Source organism: Nipponia nippon, unplaced genomic scaffold (assembly GCF_047370975.1).
Source record: "Nipponia nippon isolate SJK-2023a ecotype South Korea unplaced genomic scaffold, ASM4737097v1 scaffold_4, whole genome shotgun sequence".
NCBI lineage: Eukaryota > Metazoa > Chordata > Aves > Pelecaniformes > Threskiornithidae > Nipponia > Nipponia nippon.
This window is the reverse complement of record NW_028262358.1, coordinates 14,148,015-14,167,024: the sequence shown is the minus strand read 5'-3', so window position 1 is coordinate 14,167,024 and position 19,010 is coordinate 14,148,015. Positions and strand designations below refer to the sequence as shown.

General features: G+C 48.0%; 1 protein-coding gene across 1 annotated transcript; it reads left to right on the top strand.

Moving 5' to 3' along the window:
• The first annotated feature begins 6,495 nt into the window (after positions 1–6,495).
• CST7 (cystatin F) lies at positions 6,496–15,757 on the top strand. The gene is made up of 4 exons (XM_009468589.2): positions 6,496–10,024; positions 14,369–14,541; positions 14,854–14,970; positions 15,453–15,757. The coding sequence occupies exons 1-4, from the start codon at positions 9,949–9,951 to the stop codon at positions 15,528–15,530; spliced, it is 444 nt and encodes a 147-aa protein (XP_009466864.1). The 5' UTR covers positions 6,496–9,948; the 3' UTR covers positions 15,531–15,757.
• Positions 15,758–19,010: the final 3,253 nt, after the last annotated feature.

Genomic DNA, 19,010 nt, shown 5'->3' with positions numbered 1-19,010 from the left:
CCCATCCAGAGCAGGAGTGCAGCTTACAGATTCTGAGTTCAGCTCTACTCCACCTTTTACTTCTTACCCTGCTGTTTTACAAAGAAAAATATATTCACACAAGGGAGAAAAGATAAATGTTCCCAGCTCTTCAGTGACACAACAGCTTCCCTGAGTTTTCATGCAAATGTCTTGGTTCTTTGGCTTTCTGAACGATGTCTTCTTACAAGTAAACAGCCCTTGACAAGAGAGCATGTGTTCAAGTTAATTGACGAGGCCTCTCATTAGGCAAAGCCATACACATCCTGCAGGATGAGGGTACCTATGCAAAAGACATTTCTATTTCCACAGGCCAAAGCTACTCTTGCCTAAGCCTCCTTAATGCTTGTAAACCTACCCTGTAAATCTCCAAGTTTGGGGTTGTTTTTTTTCTCCCCAAGGTATTGCTGGACAAATTGGTAGCTGCACCTTGCTGCCCTGCCAGTAGCAGATCGCTTGTCTTCTCTGCTGTCCCTCACCTTCACAGGGTATTAATGATGGACAACCCCTTTCGTCTCTCAGGATCTTCAGCTCAGGGGCCTTTCACCTAAGCACGTGCTGATCACATCATGAGACAACACTCGTTCAGTGCCTCAAACCTGGCTGACGCTCCCCTCACCACTTATCTTCAGTGCCAGCAGCCACAGCCATGACGTTACCCTGACCCTGAGTTCCTGCTGGGCAGTGTAAGTCCCACTCGCTGCCCACCCATCCCCTCTGTCAGCTGAGCGCTGCTGGCACAAGTGTGGTGAGAAAGAGATGGGGACCAAACCACCGGCATAACACCGAGAGAAACTGCTGACTGGTGGAAGTGTCCCATGGCCGTTGTCCCCATCTCCTCTGGCTCCTTAGCACGCTGGGGTGGAGATGCTGGGCTGCCCAGCAGCAGGGAGGAGAAGAGCAACCTCCCTGAGTGTCCAGGGTATTTTTCTCATACCTCAGTGCTCACTTGAAATTCTCCAGCTCTTTCCATCTCACAGAGAAACTCTGCAGGGTCTCAATCTCATTTTGCCTTGTTGCATTACTCTTCCTGGTGATGGGTCTTCTCAGGCAGCTTGTGACAAAGTAATCATGTTCTGTGGGGAAAAGCCACTTTTGATAGAGAAAGCCGCTCACTGATCTCTGCTGAAACTCTCCAAGCCACCCATCCCACTGCCTCAGAAAGGTCAGCAGTCTGAAGAAAAAGATATGGGAAGATCTGACCACTACAGCTGCTTAGGAGGTTGGAGAGGGTGAGCTTCAAGGAGGTCTGCTCCTGCAGCTTTTCTCCCATTGCCAGCAATGGCTCTTCACTTTTTAGCACCTTCCACCGTCAGACACAGCCCAGCAAAGCCAATTTGAAGGACCACAGGGCAATACCCCCACCACCGACATGCAGGTTCCCACCACGTTGGTCTTGTACAGAAGAGACATCCTTGAGCCAGAGCAGGGGCTCTCGTCATGGGCCTGGGAGGAACCAATGGAGCTTGGCTGCACCCAGGATACATACTGCAAAATGAGGTACCACCAGGTGTGCTGGGAAACTGAGACAGCCCCAGAGGGAGATCAAAGTTAATTCACAGCTTCACAGGCACTAATGAAGCAGGTGCCATTCATAACTATCATCCCAGGTGGAGATGTTTTTGAGAACTCCCTTTTTACTGCAGACAAGGGCCTTGAATCTTTAGCTTAGTGCCAACGATCAAAAATTTCCTCAAACTCTTTTCCATCTCCTGCTTCTGTAGGCCGTGGACAGCAGAGGCTATATCAGCAGCCCCACAATGCTGTTTCCCAGGGAAAGGTGTTAATGTTGATTCACACACACCCCCAGACTCTCCAAACACCAGGAGTGCAGAACCAACAGTTTTGCTATACAAGTGAGCCATGCTTTTTTTTCTTTTTTTTTTTCTCAAGGCAGCCTTCTCTCCATTACAGCTCTGTTGGTGTTGTGAGGACAATCTTTTCTCTATTAAGCTGATTATCTGCTGTTGACAGGAAAGAAGCTGAATGCAAGAAAATGCATGTGCTACCCTTCAGGGGGAGTGGAAGGGCAGGGATGTGAACTGCTGTGAAACAGCTCTTGTTGCATTCAGGAAAGATAATTAAGCCCTGATTGATTCTTCACTTTTGTTGCTATAGAACTGGCTTAACCACATTTTTCAGTGATGGATTTCAGTAGATAACACTTGCTTTATGGGCCTTGGGTGGCAGCGTGGCTTTTCTGCTTCTGCCCGAACTGCCAGGAGATGCAGAGCAGCTGTGAAGGGAGAGGGACTTCATTTACTGCCCTGAGCCTGGGCACCCACATGTACCTCTCATGGGAGAGGGACGGTGCAAGGCTATTACTCTGCCTAGGGTATCGAGGTAATGGACACTGCTCTGCTTGGTTTAAATTAGATTCAGGACACAATAATTTTCTGCTTTCCGTGGGAGAACACCTCCAACACCATCCTCCTAGCCCAGGGAGCATTTTACATGTGTTGGTGTTGCCACCTGCATATGAAATCATAGCTCAGCCCCGCCTCGAATCAGCTTATGGTTGCTCCTTACGGATCTGAAGCACCAGGTAAGAGCTGGCAGTGATGGTAAAAGGGAACATAACACAGCAGAGGCAGGCTGGGGCTGTCAGATCCGAGTCTCAGCAGTGCTGAGTACCTGGGTACCGGCCAGATGGAGAAGCTCCATGGAGTTGTGGATGGGATTTTTAAACACAGCTAGAGAGCACAGATTTGTCTTCCTTCATACTGGGAGACCTGCAGCACGCACTGCATTGCAGACACAGGCTTACGTTGCAGCACCAATATGCCTCACCCAGTCTTGCACTTGCTTTTTCATGGCTTGTGCCAAGACTGAGCCTGAATATAGAAAATAGAATGTTCATCTGAAAAGCAATCCTTGACAGCTGCCAGCCTGAGACAGCCTCTCACTGTGACCCCTACTTTGGCCACCTGAATGGCTTTTTAGCAGCTCTGACCCTCTGCGGGTTCGCCCTGTCCTTTCCCACAGGACGCCATAGCAAATATTTTCAATGCATCCAGAACCATGAAGTCAGTCAATTTTCCCCACAAAAAAGAAGTGATCAGCTTATTTAAAAAGGTGCAGAGTGAGTGTAGCACACCCTGTCTTTGGTGAACCCCTCTGCCTAAGAGCAATCGTTCCTGCCACGCATGTTTTTAAGTGGGGCATACGGCAGAGCCCAGGGACCCTGCGTTTCAACTTTACTTCCCAATACTCTGTTCTTAAACCAGAGGATAACACTTGCTGTTCTCTTGTCAATAGTATCTGCCCTGACTAGAGAGAATTATTAAATACGAGGTGAGCAGTAAGGACGCCAGCAGATGGAAAGTGAGTGCAAACAGAGCAGGGAACCCAGCAAAGGCCTGGACAAAGGACCAACTGGTCCCAAGTCCCCAAAACATGCTGCATCATTTCCACGGGTCTGGTGCAGGCTGGGTGAATACGCGATGGATTCATTTGAAAGATATCTGGGAAGAGAAATACCAAATCATCTGAAGCCACCCTTGCACCATACCCTTAGAGGACAAGAAGGGGCTTTCGGAGCCTCTCTCAGCCACTGCCTTAATACAGGTTTAGGGGCAAGACCCAATGGATCTGTATTCGTGCTTGTGTGTGCTCCCATGAAGAGGCACCTGGATGCAAAATCCAGGCAGACTGCGTTTCCCCTTTTTTCCAGTGTTACCCACCCCTGTTGAGCTCATCTATCATCACACAGCCTCCCCCGTCCGCTGCTGAGACAGAGGAACAGTGGCCAGTTCCTCCAGGGTGACGCGAGGGGAGGAAAAGCAGCTGTCGTCAGCAGCTGCGAGTGTTCACACCAGCGAAATAGAGACTTGCTGACTTCTTTTAATTGCCCCCTGTGGTGGGCGGTATCTAACAGGAAGAGTTCACAGGTTCATGTGGTGGGTGTTTTGCACAGACCTCTTGCACAATAGACCCTCGTCCATGGCAGGGACCTCCAGCACTACTGAAACACAAGCAATTAGCAACATTAAGTGTCTGCCTAAGTCTACGGCTCTGCCCAGGCACTTTCCAATGTGAGAAGAAAAAGATCTATTTAACCAGGTGGGTCTCCTTCAAACAGCCCCCCAGCTGCCTCTCTGAGCCAGTGCTTCTTCCAGTCACCTCTGAAGCCTTAATTCATTTGCTAAGAGGTTTGCAGGGGCTTGCACAGTCATCTGACTACACTCAGCACCACGCCAGGGGGGTAACAGAGTGGAGTGAGAAGCCACTGCATGCGGACAGTCGTTTGGGAAAGCAAGGTGCCACAGGGGCAAGAGCTAAACTGGTAGTGCTTCATCATTACTTGTCTTACGTTATGATCTTGCCAAGAGGCTCTATCACAAAGTAGGACCCACCTGGTGACGGGTGCTGTACACAGTCCTGACCAGAGATGGCCATTAGCAAAACAAGCAAAATATAGAAAAGGTCCGTGGGGAAACTGAGGCAGGGAACATCTGCACAGTCACCGACATCTCCTGACCAGTAGTTCCCAGTGAAAATGTGGTCCCCGAATCAGATTGAGAACAAGCTGATTATTTGAAATACTTTCAGGGTAGCTTAGGAGAACAATAATACCTCCAGGCTGTGCTCCAGGAGAAGGTTCAGGGCTAAAGGGACCTTTGCTCTGGGCATCTGTATATCATGTTCCTGTTAGAAACAGAGGATTTGTTCTTACTGAGAGAATCAGGCTCTAGCTGATTTTAAATTCAAGTAGCAAACCTTGGATGCTGCAGTGGGAACAGCACCAGGATCTTAGTGAAACATGTGTCTCCTTTCTCATTGCAGTGGTTGTAGAGAGGAGCAGGCTTGCCCTGGAAGTGAACTACTTCAAATCTTCAAATGGAGAGGGAGGGGATGGGAGGTTTGTTCATCTCAAAATGAATAGAACAGCCCCAAGGTAAAATATGGAGGGGTCTCAACATACACCCATCCCTTATAAATACCCACAGCGCAATCTGTAGGCAATCGCTGCACACCAGCTGACGGTGCTGCTGGCAGACAGACTGAATAAATGCCACAGTTGTGCTCCCCCTCTCCTTGGCCCAGCCATTCATTTGGGTCTCCTCTTCTCTCCTCTACATGTATGGTAAACAGATTATCCTCAAGTCTTCCAGCCCGCTTTCATATTTGATTGAAATTCATCAGTCTAAAAGTTATTGCCGGTAGAAAAACAGATGCAACTGCATGAGCCTTGATCCCTTTGAAAAATCAGAGCAACTTCTGCAGTGGAGCACAGGTGGGGTGTTGGTGAGCTACAGAGCACCTGGCAGAAGAGACAAGGGAGCATAAGGAGACAAATTTCCCGGGTGAGGTGAACCCACCAGTGTCAAACCCCAGTTTCTCCTCTATGTCCTATTGCTGCCAAGTGCACAGACCCATAATCCTGACTGGGGCCACCACTGCTGACTTAATCCTACATAGGGATGTGTGCTCTGAACCATTTTCCTCCTTCCCGTGTGCCTGAGAAAACTTTTTCAGCCACATGCCTGTTTATCAGTATTCTGTGGCTTGCTCAGGTGACCCTGCACTTAAGAGCTGCTGCTATATGAGCTGCATGGTTTTCCACTTACGAAAGACGGGCTGGCAAGGTGTTCCTGCTACAGGAAGGCAGAGGAGCAGCAGGGTCCTCACCTGAATTCTTTATCCTGGTCCTTCTTCCTTGGACTGTCCTTTTTCTGCACCTCAACGTATTTCAGCATCTGCAAAGTGCAAGTCTTCAGTGTGGAAGAAGACATCATGCCCACCTCTTTCACCTTTAAGGCTTAAAGTCTGCTGTTGCCACTCTGCCAAAGTAGCACACATTTTCCCATGTACTAGTCTACCAAAAGCTGAAGTGTGGTGATTCTCTCTTCCAGCTGAGATGCCAAGCATCTTCCTGCTCAGATCCTTCATTAAAGCAAACCCAACTAAATTAGCTGCCCTGGGGATCAGATGAAGGCCTGGAAAATGCAAAAAAAGATGAAAGGGAAAAAAGCCCCAGCTATTGACACTGGTAAATGTGTCTTAATTAAAACTTTTGAAAGCACAATTCAAACACACTCCAGTCATCCTCCAAGCCCCTGCAAAAGTTAATGAGATGAATTTTTCTCACAGTCCCCGACTGATCTGTGAAGTGCAAAGGGGGAGTCAGAACTGCAAGTGAAAAATTGTGGGTGCAGGGCTAGACGCTGATTGCATTCACAGGAGTGTAATTCCAACATGACCCTTTGCAGACCCCGCTGGCATTATTCCAGGAAGCCATGGTGGCAACTGCTGGGTTGTGCTGTGTGGCCAAAGGTGCGCCTTGAATGACAGAAGCAAAAAGTGATGCTGAAAAAGTCCACCATATGCACCAAATGTCATGAGAATCAAACTTCAGGCACTGTGGTTTTGCTTTCTCAATGGAAAAGAAGGAGATAAATACATCTTTGATTTACGGATAATAAAAGTTGAGGGTTTTTTATTTTAATCAAAAAAATCCCCCCACAGTTGCACAGTTTCCAAGCCTCTAACAACCCAGCCCAACAGTAGGAGAATGAACAGACTCTACAAACTCCTTGCAGAAAAGAGAGCGGACCTGGTCTCCCACAATTTGCAACAAACATCCCCTACTCACACAAAAACAAACACAAGGGTTTCTTCAGGCATGCAAGTCTTTTAAGATTTATTTAACCCAACTTAATGCAGAAAGATCACAAGTTTGATTTATACTGGGTCAGGGCTAGCTATTTGCTTAAAGCAAATGCTCTGTTTCCCCTGGGATAATCAGCTGGCCTTTCCTTGCCCACTTACTTTCATCCTCTCCCTGTTGAGGATTTCTGCTTACACAGGAGGAACAGCCACATAGTGGGAAATTTAGGGAGTAGAAACCACCCCGCAGAGTGCCCCACATGCCTTGTGCTCATCTGGAGGAGGTGGTCTACACATGTGTTCCAGGGAAAGTGGGCAAAATTCCCATCAGTGACCCTGAAGGAGCTTCAGAGAGAACAGGATCTGCCTCCTTTTCCTGGGTTGGATGTCAGATGAGACATCGCACTGCTCCACTCCACCTGCAGACACAGGGATCTGGGGCACAGAGCAGTGTCCCAGGAGATGGCACCTGGTTGGAATGAGACATGGCAAAGGGATGATGGTCCCAGTCTCCAGGCACAGGTTCCTCCATGGCACAAAAATTCCCAAGGAAAAATAACAAGTATATTGTGGGCTTGGAGGAGTTTGCTATTATTTGTCAGTTATTCGGAGGGGGAGTTTTTTGGTGGGTTTGGGATTTTTTGTTTGGGTTTTGTTTGTTTTGTTTTTTTTTTTTTACATAATAGTACCTAGCACTATTAATACTACTGTTCATTAGTGAGCACTCTATTACTTCCTAGAGAAAAGAACCAGAGAAACTTCCTCAGCAGAGTCATAAAAAGGTCATTAGGAAAAGGAAAAGTTGATTTGGAAGAGCCGTAAATGAGCAATTTTATGGAAAGAAGGGGAGAGCAAAGAAGGCAGGAAAAATGTGCCCTCTGCAGACACATGCTGTTTTCTTTAAGTCACTGTTAGGCATTATAAACCCTGTTAACAGTAAAACAGTGCTCTTCAGGAAAGAGCAGGTCCTAGGTCAGGCTCCCCAGGACAGAGTCTGTGGCAGCACAGATGCCACCACAGCAGGAGAGCAGGAGGCAGAACAAGCCAGGTTTGCATCAGAGCATGGGCACGGGTACCCTGACAGCCAGAGCACACTCCCCTCTGCCCTGGGGCACCAGCCATCAGGCACCCAAGGGCTGATCTGTCAAAGCCACAGGCAACCTCCTAGGCTAGTTTCGGACAAGGCTGAAACACAGCCACTGCCCCTGGGGTCTGTCCCTGCTCCACTGGGGACAACTCCGCTCTGTCTGTGAGGTTTGCACTTGTCTTTGGCTTCTGTGCAGAGGAAGGGGCTCCACAGAAGGGGACCCCAATCTCCCCAGCACTCAGGTCAGAACAGCAGCGGCTGCTCAAGATGCTCTGGGGGTGCCTGGGCCAGGCAAGCCTGGGCTCCGGCACAGCAAATTACCTTCTGGTGCCCTCTAGTGCCAACAGCTAAGTAAGGTGGCCTTGCACACAGCCGGGTGGGTGCTGGAGTTGCATCTCACCACCCTCTCTGTTAGTCATCGTCCCCACTCACAGCAAACCCTGCCAAAGGGCTGCTACTGGTGTCCCAAAGCACTCGTTTTAAGCAAGGAAAGAATCTACACTCTAGAAAGATCCCCTCAAATCCCTGAGCAGACCCTCACGTTGGGCCCCTTTCAACTCAAATCAAAAGGCTGTGAGCTCACCGGGAAGCAGAGAGAGCAGGGACCGAGGTCCTGCAGGAAGCCCTGAACCCCTTTCTGGTGCATCCTGCAGCAGGGTGACAAACAGGCTCTTGCAACACATAGGAGATGTGCTGGGATCCAGTGACAAGGGTCCTGACCACCCTCTCTCTTGCATATGTTGCAGGAGGACTCGACGATAGGCTTACAAAGACATTCCCCCAGAGTCTCTCAGTGAGGCAGAACTCTAGAGCACAGTTCTTGAGGGAAAAGGGAGGGCTGAAGATACCTGATTCAGCCACGCAGAGGAGTGAGTCCCTGCCTGTGCCACGGTTGAGGGACAGGTCACTGTGTGGCTCAAAAAAAAAGGGGGGGGGGGACACGAAAAAAAACGCGATATAGCCCCTCTCATTCTCTCTCAATGTGATTCAGAAGCACTATGCGAGTAGGACTGATGATAAATGTGACTCACCATGCTTGCCCCATTCTCTCTTGTTGGGATGTTTCAACAGAGGGTTTACCAAATCCCTTCCTACAAGGAAACACTAAGATTATTTTCTTCCAGCTTCTTATGCACCACCTACACTAACCTACATTAGGACTTTCCTTCAGGCAATAAGATGTCTTTGCTCAGAAAGGAGGACAGTTCATTGCTGCGGCAAGTGAAAGGCAACCACCATCTTCCTGCTCACCTGAAACAAATGCACACACACAGTCCACCACACCCAGCCCTTCAGTGAGACATCAGTTCATCTCCCAGTCTCCTGATTCTGGCAGCTGGTGATTTCAGGTGCATCACAAGGTCTAGCAACCAACTCCTTTCCCCAAACTTGTAAGCTCCTCAGCATGGACAAACACTGCCTGGAGATGACCTCTCTGGAAACCCAGCACTGACCCTGGGGAATCCAACCCCGGAGCTGAAAAGCCCTGCTTGCCAGAGAGCCAAACCACCCCTCCTCTTGTGTTTCTCTTGCTCTCTGGAGAGCACCTAAAGAAAAACCTCACCTCCTCTGAGCCTAGTGCAGCCCTTCGCTGTTGTCAGAACACCTTTTGTAAATGTAGAGCACAGTGTTCTCCTCTGCCATCAAAACCAAAATCCTCTTCCTACTGGCTCTGCTCCACACAGCCCCCTCAGGTAGGTGCTCCTAAAACTTCCTTGTCTCCCCCACCCAAACCTCACATCTCCATGTCAGGGAAAGCAAGACACTGGACCTATCTTCTCTGTCAGGCTTTTCCCCGCACAGACACCCATACACAAGCCAAGAACTGCATCCCCAGGGCTCACTGCCCATTTCTTAGGGATTAAATTTCCCCATGAATCTTAAAGCACATGACTGTTACCCTCCTCACCCCGACACCACTTCCCAGTGTTACATCACACATACGATGTAAGCCCACGCTTCTGCACAATGCCTAAGGATCACGAAGCAAAAGTCCCTGTCTGATGCAGGACTGGTGCTGCTATCACCAATCTAGAGTTTTGTGGTGCTTTGAGGTATGCAGTCATCAGCAGGAGGCGAAGTCTGCATCAGAGCTGTGATGATTCAGGGGGTTTTAGGGTGATTTTTTTCTTTCCTCCCAGCCAATAAGAGCACTCGAAGAGGCACATCTTCCCCTGCAGGAAGCAGGGCGGTCACTCCTCTTGCTGGCGGGCTCCTCTTCTGACGCGGTGGAGATGGCAGTGAACTTCGCCTGGAGCTTTGCCGCACTTTGCTATTTAGCACTCTGGGGCTTCACCAGGACCTCAGATGGTAAGAGTAGAAAATAATTCTGTTTTCCTTGTGCTTTAGGTCCTGTGAATGCTGCTTTCTAATGTACTGGTAAATAACAGCCCTTCTCCAACTGCTGCTCATGTTGGCTCAGCACTGCAGGGTTCAGACTGCAGCTGAAAATCCAACTGCCTAAAAGACTTTCTCCCCTTATAGCAAACCGTGTTATCCAGGGACATCATCTAAGGATTTTAAAGTCAACTTCAGGGTTTAACTTATTTGTTAGTGTTTAAACTCTGCATGACCTTGATTATTAAATCTAAAGACTGTGGGTAACAATTTGACTGCTAAGTACAGATGGGCACTTGAGTGCCGATTAGCTGACTTTAATGAAACATTACTCCGTATCATTCCTTTCTTTGCTGAGCAAGGAAACTCTCTTGATTGCAGCTTGCCTTAAATCTTTAGAATGGGAGCTGCAGACAGGAGTGTTTTCTCTCTGAAGGTTTTAGCTCTACTTCAGTTTTACTTTGACTCCCATACACAGAAAGTACTAATGCACTCAGGGATGGTGTTTGGTTAGCCAGTAGCTTTTTGTTTCGGCTGTGGTTTCCTTTGGGGGTTGCAGAGGCATGCAGGAACTCTGCTGTGCCTTAAATGTAAAGATAAAGCCTAGGCTTGCTCCTAGTCATGGGGAGGAGGTTTTGAAAGCACCCATGGGAAAAACCTGTTGCAATCGGCCTATTTGCTTCACTGCAGGCTGGGAGAGAGCATCCATAGAATTGCTCTCTCATACTGCAGGAACGGGGCCCCCAAATTATTCCTCAATGAGAAAAGCACAAGGGAGGGCCTCTTAGTTCAACATTCAACTCATCGCTGCAAGAACAGCCACCTCTTGCTTAATAACGGGCAGTTGCCTGTTATCTCAGAGCAAGAAAAGAGTCTACCCTACTACTGTCCAACAGAAGGAAGAGGAGGCAGGCCAAATTTTCCCCTCTCTCTTCACATTTCCAAACCCAGAAGCAAGGATGGGGTCTAAAATACAAATGCTCTGGCCCTAAGCATCTCCCTGTAGAGCAGTAAGAGCTGTGTTCCCAGGTCATGAGATCACATCCTCTGGGCCTCTGAGTATTGTAGGTGCCTGGCCAGGTCATGCAGTGCCTCTGCTCCCACCCGGGCCTGGACGACAAGGGTTTCACCAATACTGCTATGCCTAGAGCCTTGCACCCAGGCCTGGACGACAAGGGTTTCACCAATACTGCTATGCCTAGAGCCTTGCACTGTTATCTGACCCTATGGGCCATTCTGCTTTGCTCTTGGAGTGAGGCCATCACCTTACGCACATTCAGCTTCTCAAGGTAATGGCCTTCAAGGATCAAGCTAGGGAAGAATCCATTAGAAAAGGTTGCAGCGAAGAAAATCAGAACCACAGGTACCTTACACCAGAGAGTATCTGCGTTTTGGAAATACAGTGATGCAAACTATTCCAAACAGCAAAAGCGATTTCAGAACACTGTGTATGCCATGAAGTGACTACCTTGAACAAGAGTCAAAGCACATCAAGAAAAACAAATCCTAGCCTTGAGGAATCTGGGTCACCAGAGGAAAACAGGGGGATAAAGTTCTCCCACAAGGACTCAGTAGATTTTATACCCATTTTGCTCTGGTATGAGTCATTCTCAACACCAAGTTGCAATGGGTGAAAGAGGTGAAATGCCCGGTACCCCTTGGTGAAAGTTGGAGCAAAAATATACTAGCCTACCATCTGCCCACCACACACGGTGTATTACCAGCCTGCTACCTGTCTACAACACATGGGCCAGCTTGCTAGACTGTGAGCCTACCTCTCCAGATATTGCATTTCAGAGGCCTCACCACATGTGACACTGATGGATCTACCAGGCACTAGAGTCAGGAACAAGGGCACTTTGAACTCTGCCTCTTGCTTTGGGGAACACACTTCATAGTTTTCTTCCCACACACAGAGGGTGACTTCAGCCAGCCTCTCTCACTCTGCCACCCCATGCCTAAAAAAAGATGTCGTCATGACTCAAGAGGTGTTGAGGGCGAAGTGCTAAAGTGACTTTGTGCTAAGATTGAAAAAGCCTGCAGTTATCTCCTCCTACTGCAAAGGACAGTATCTGCTGTCAACATCCCCACCACTGCCACATCTGACTTTCCAACAGGCATAAGGGCATAGATTCAAGCAAGGTCCTGAGGAGCAGCCAGATGAGCACAAGCCAGTGACCTGCTCTCAGCCTGGCAGCCTGGCTTAGTTGCTAGGCGAGCTCAGGAAAAAAAAACTTGTTCCTATAAGCTGTTGAGTTGGTATTGATGGCACAGGAAAAAGCATAGTAACCCTAAGAATAAGGACAGCTGGTCTTGTGGGCAAGGCCCAAAACAAGCTTCCTTTTTGACTTCAGGCAGGTCCTGCATGGCCCTCTTGAATCACCTGTGGGTCCCACCACCTCTACCCCCAGGCGAAGTCCCCGTTCAGGACAAGAGGACAAACAGATGCTTTGGAAAGTCTTATCCATAAGCTGACCACTGGATAAGACATGCTGCCTGAGAAACACCTTCAGTCCTAGGCTGCGTGGTCATGAGTCCCTCTGACTCTTGAATCCCACCCTTGCTGCAGTGGGAAAATACCATGCCATAGAGAATAGTCTTGGGACCTACTAGTGGATTCTGGGCTGTTACGTGAAAAAAACACTGCCGGGTTGCTCAGCACTGGCTGCACACCCAGTCCCAACATAGATCAGAGACGTGGGGCAGGAAAGCTTGTCACTTCCACACCAGACACAAAGCCACTTGCAAAACATCCGTGCCTCTCAGATACATGGTCTGGGTCTCTCAGCTCCCACCTGCAAGAAAACATGGGGGTCATTAAGATAGCTGGTGTATCAGCCAGGAAGAGATGTGAATTTGGACATCCTTGGATGGAGGAGGGACGTGGAACTGTCTCTCTCCTTTGCAGGTCAACACTTTAATCGCTGAGCAGTGTTACAAGGGGGTGCAGCCATTACCACCTGCGGGGGAGGATGTGATAGCGTAATTAGGACATACGTAGCAACTTGAAAGCTGAATTTTTGCAGCCTCTTGTGCCGATGATGGCATGTAATGCTGCGGTTTTGCGTTTTTTTAAATAGATTCTGGGTCACCAGGTTGCCCCTATCTCTTCTACTTTGGAGTTTCTTAGTAGAAACTGGCTTAAATACATGGTTTATGCTCTGTGCTTGGCTGTTAGTGAGAGAACTAGCTGTGAAAAAAAGCTGGAGGTAATAAAAAGCTTCACTTTCACAGCACATTTAGTACAAGCTCTGTATGCACATGCACATGCAGGCTCGCTGCCTAGACACACACACACAGGGCACAAACTCCAAGGGCCACCTCCTGCACTGGCAGGTCTTGGCGTCAGCAGTGGCTGAACAGCAGCTTGTGTAGGTTGAGGATTTCTTCCTCTTGTTTGTATTTCAGAACAGGGAAAATGGAGGGCAAGGCAAGTGTCAAGGGGAGAAAATACTGGTGTTAACCGTAACCTTTGAGCTTCTTTTAAATTATTGAAAAAACAAGCTGGGCACGAGGAAATTAGCTACACAACCGAGTAAGAATATATAGTAATAAGGGCTGTGTGAGAAGAAGTGCTCAAGCTTGGAAGCCCAATCTCCATTTCCTACACACCTTGCTCCTCCACTTGATGGCTGTGATAATAAGATGGTCCTTGGCATTTGGGTCAGGGCAACAGCACTTCAGCACCCAAAGCAGCCCGCTCTCCAGGACAGCGGGGAGCTAGTCCAAGTTCTGCCCCAGGCCCTTCCCTGCCCAGCTGGAGAACAAGGACACCCTCTCCTTTGTCAGCATGTAGAGGGAGGGGATCTTCCCCCCACCTTTATCACCACCTAAATCCCCCTAAAATAAAAACCTCAAGATGCCATCAAAGGGGGAGGTGGGAAAGACTTATGTCTGCTAGTTAAACTTGGCATGCCAACTAAGAGCAGCCAGTGTTTGATAAATTATCAAAATTATATTGTACTCTGAGCAACATGACCTAGCTTTAGAACTAGATTCAAAGTTGGGCCTTCTATGAGCTGGGAGTCATACCAGAGATGTTCTAAATAATAGTCATGATACCCTGGCTTCTTCTAAGTCAGTTTGAGCTCTGCTACCACTTCTAGCAGAATCTTTTTCTGTCACTTCATTCCACAGGATTGTTTCACCATTTCAAACATATAAAGGAAAATTACTTTCTAATGGATGTGAGCAGAGTCCTTCTGAAGCACAAGTGCATGGGACAAGTAAGAAGGTTTAGCATTGTTTCAGAGGGCTGAAGCTCCCACCATTTCAGGCACCTGATGTGTTTTGCACTCATGTTTTGTGTTGTTTCAGCTACAGATGTACCACCACCTAATTCGACCATGAAACCTGGCTTCCCTGTCCCGATGAACACCAACAATCCTGGTGTCCGCAAGGCAGCTCGCTTTGGGGTTTACAGATACAACAACAGTTCCAATGACCTCTTTCTTTTTAAGGAATCACAAATAAACAAAGCTATGGTACAGGTAAGAAGACCCCAGATTTCTGGTGGTCCTCCAAACCATTTACCAATTGACCCACCTACAGAGCACCCAAGATATGGGAGCCCTGATCCTCCTCAGGACTGCTATGCGTGCCTAAAGATACACAGCACATGTCCCTCTATCCCATTCAACTGCTCCACAGGAGGACTTCCCCCCCCCCCCCCCCCCAGTAATTCAACATAACACACTTCTATCCACACCACCACACACAATTCACAGATGTAGCATTTGATTCCTAGCCAAAATTTTGGCATCCCTTGCCCTTACTTCAAAGGAGGAAACTACTTTCTCTAGATTGTCAGAGGGCTGAAATACATGCTCCACGTGGAAATTGGACGCACCGTGTGTGAGAAGAGGGACCACTCGAGCCTGGACAGCTGTCACTTCCAGAGGAAAAAAAACCTGCAACAGGTATGTGTCCAATTCCTTTGGGGTACCCAGTAACTGCAGGCGATCCTTGGCCACCTCTAGCTGCGTAGTCACCTTCAGACCAGCTCTGCCATGTCCCCCCAGATGTACAAGCCTCCTCTGTGCAGAGCCAGCTGGGGTGAGGCAGGGTTATCAGTATAAGCAGCATAGTACCTCTCATGCATCCAGGGCCAGCTCCCATCTGCAAGGAGCTGAAACAGACACAGCTATCTAGCCCATATTCCTGGATAAATGAGTGAAACTGCTCAGAAATAGAGTATGTGCTAAATAGAGAGATTTCCGGGGGGGGAAATCCTTACAGGGGCTTTCCCACTAAGATATGATCACTTAGCAAACAATACTTTTCCCATGATAAAGGGGGCACACAAAAAGATGCTGTTCTGTCCTCCCCCATCGTGGCCCACAATGCTGAGAACAACCAGCAGCCACCTGAACTTCATCACCAATTCCCCTTTTATTTGCAGATGCTGAGATGCTATTTTGAGGTCTGGATAACGCCTTGGTTACATAAAGCACATGTCCCCGTTGCTCTCTGTCACTGACTCACCTTTCCTCATGAGTTTTTCCTTGCCTGGACTGTTGAGGCCAAAACTGAAGCGGGGAATGGCTGTACAGAATCGCCACAGAGCTCTTCTCTCAAAGCACATGGTTGTTTTTCTCCCTTAGAAAGATGCTCAAAATCTGAGTGACACAGAAAAGACCTGCCTTGGCTGAATTTATTGCTATCCAGTTCTGTATCTGTTTTTCCAAAACTAAACTGCAGATGAGAGCATGTTGTCATTCATTCAGTAGAGAGCCACCCACCCACTGGCTGAATTTCCAAGCAGCGTGAACACACCCAGGAAGCTCTGTTGGACTTCCTTTATTCTGTGATGAATCGTCACGCAGCTATGACGTAAACAAGTTTAAACCACAGCACATGTGACTACAACACTGAGGAAAGCTTTACAACAGTGGGATATTTTGCATTGGGATACACACACACAAAAAAAAAAGTCTTAAGAGACTCCAGTGCTAGAGAAAAGGTTAGACATATCTATGAGGAATGCATGAGGTAGAGTTCTTCTTTCTTCAAGATGAGAGTATGGATAAGGCTGTCTTGAAATCCACCCACAGCCCAGAAATTACAAAGTCTAACTAGTGCTTCTACTTTAATCAAAAGCTAATCTATACTATGAAAGGGCATGATTGCAAATGCCAAGACAAATAAACCCAATCATATTCCCAAAGCATATTTGTGCTGAGGTTGAACAATGTAGTTTCATTCAGGTTAATAGAAGACATTCAATCTCCATCTGACCACAGCTTATATTCAAGTTTAGTAGAATGATGGTCTTCCCTAGGTGAATATCTGCTATTCCTTCAGCCTTCACTCTTCATGCATGGGCAGATTATTGCTTACACTGGACTAAGACCCTTATTTGGAAGGATTTGGGTAACTGCTCCCTTAATACAGCAATAAAGTCTGGACCCATGTTCAGTCATACACAGACCAGCAGTTATAAATGGATAGGGCCCTGACCTAAGCTATGAAGAACACTTTCTTTCCACAAACGTCCTTTCTCTTCTGATAGTTGTTGCCTTTCTGCAGCAATATTGTAACTCCTATTAGCAGTGACACCCGCACTTTCAGCCGTTAAAACAACCGTTCAGTCAAGAAAGGCCAGTGAAGGGCTCCAGGCCAAGGTCCAGGGATCTTAAGGCAGATGGATCTATTAACAGCACAGCTGAGGTCTCTGCACCAAGTAATCCCAAAGCAAACCTTTGCAGGCTGGGCAAGTCTCAGGTTCTGCTTCAGAAACATCACTTGTGATGAGCAGCTGGCCCACCAGCAGTTGAAATTCAGCATCCACTGCCGGAGAGACAGCTGCACTGCATCTTATCTTTGGGGGTGGCAGTCTCTTAGCTGGGGAAAGAAAAAAAAAAAAAGCGCGCAAAAGAAACCTCCAGAAGGGCCACGGATGGATGTAGTGTGGTGCTACATTCATCCATCACACAAGCCACCACTGACAGCCTGATGCCAAAGACAAGGAAAAAGAAAGCCAGCTATGGTGGCTCAAGTTGTCCACAAAGCAGGAAAGCCAAGCCACAGCTAAGTCTGTAAGATAGCAAGAGGAGCCAGGAGGAGCTGCTTTCCAAATCTCAAAGGGGTTAGCAATGGTCTCAATCCCTCTTCCACTTCAGCGGGGTGCTCCACACAGTGCCAAGGGCTTCCAGCCAGGCTGTCAGCTCCAGACAGCCTGGGCCCAGAATAGGCCAGACAGATCCACGTTTCTTCCTTCAGCCAGCAGGACAGCCTGGTGCTCAGTAACAGACATCATCAGCCTTTCCACAGGCCACAGCGGGGGCGAGAAGGCAGCACGCACTCAGCTTAGGTCTGTGCAGAGGTTCATGCAGGCAGTAAGCATGCCAGAGAACATGTGTGACCCTTCAAGCCCCTGGCATAAAGGGCTTCATCTCAGTCTCCTCATCGAGTCACTTCCCCATTTGTCAAAGAAACAAAAGTTAAAACTAGGTGAACCTGGCATCATGCAGGCTGACAAACTCAACACGCTCTTGCTGCTCTCTCAAGGAAAATGCAGCAAGATCGTTCAGACCTCTCCATCCAAACAGGCTTGTTTGGAAGCATGTTTTACATAAAACTGTTGCCAGCATTTACTGCAACACAGATGAGCTCATTGCAACCAACACAGTGGGAAAGGAGACAAGCACCTTCTGAGAAAGGCAGATTAGCCTTATGTTTACAGCTGCAGCAAAGTGTTTACTCTAACATTACAAGAGAGGCACACTGGAATAGCAGCATCCATCATCCCCCCCAGGTAACAGTTATTATGAGCACCAAAGAAAGGAGCAGAGCTAAAGTCAGCTGAGCTCTTTGTACCACTCCAGAGCACTTCCTTCAGGAAGGATTTGGGCAATTAAAGAGTCTACATCAGGACTGACACTGCTAGCTGACTGACCTAAAGAACTGCAGCTAAGTACCATTTAATCACAATGACATGCAGCAGTCAAGAAGTGAATGTCTCTGCTCTCTGCATCTTTGCTAGAATTTACAACAAGATTAACTGTTCACCAATTCACTCCAGGGAGTTCATACCCTTGCAGAGCTCGCTGAGGCTCTGACATCTATTCCAGGCTACAAAGGCAATATAATAAATATTTCTAGTAAAATTTAGCACATAAGGAGAGAAGGGAAACTTGTTCCTGCCAGCCCCAGATGCAGGAGAAAAAGAAACAATCCCAGCAGTGACATTAACAGTTTCTGGGACAACCAAAGCCGATGCTTCAGAGGTATGGGTTCATGCAGGAATGCTACAAACAAGCTGAAGGAGGGGCTTCCTTCAGCTTCAGATCTCTCTCCAGTATGCTGGAAGCACTGGGCTCGGTGCATGACATACTTTCTTGGCTCATCTGCTTACAAGGATACTTAGCCTCATCTGAACAAGAGTTCCCCAACAGTCAGCCACATGGAGGGACTGGCTGCACACTGAGGAGACCTCCACGCACACGGTGCTACTCAAACCAAGCTAGCCCACGTTTCACCAGAGCGTCACACTGCCCAGTGATCCTCAGACAGAGATCTGCATTTGCTCAAAAGCTTTGCTATGCAAATATTTCCTCTCACACTCCGACTTTTTAAATTGCATAGGAAACAAACTGCCTGCTACCAAAATATAAAGCATTGCTGACTGATGGACTTCCCAGTTTGCATTCTCTTCACATCAGCAGCTCCACGTTAAGGACCTGGAAGGCCTTTCTATACCAGTTGTACCCGATTTCACAACCTGGCTGACTTCCAGGACCCACTGACAGCTCGGGGAGTCATGCATGCAGCTGCACAGAACCAAGACAAGGTTTAACTGGCAGCAGCTAGGTAAGGAGACTTCTGCTGGCTGGGAGGAAAACACTTGTATATGGCTAACTACAATCACTTACTGCTAAATTTTTCAGTCCCTACCTCAAACAGCAGCAAAACGAGCTGGCCCATGTGCTTATTCTTTTACAGCACTTCATTTTCTAAG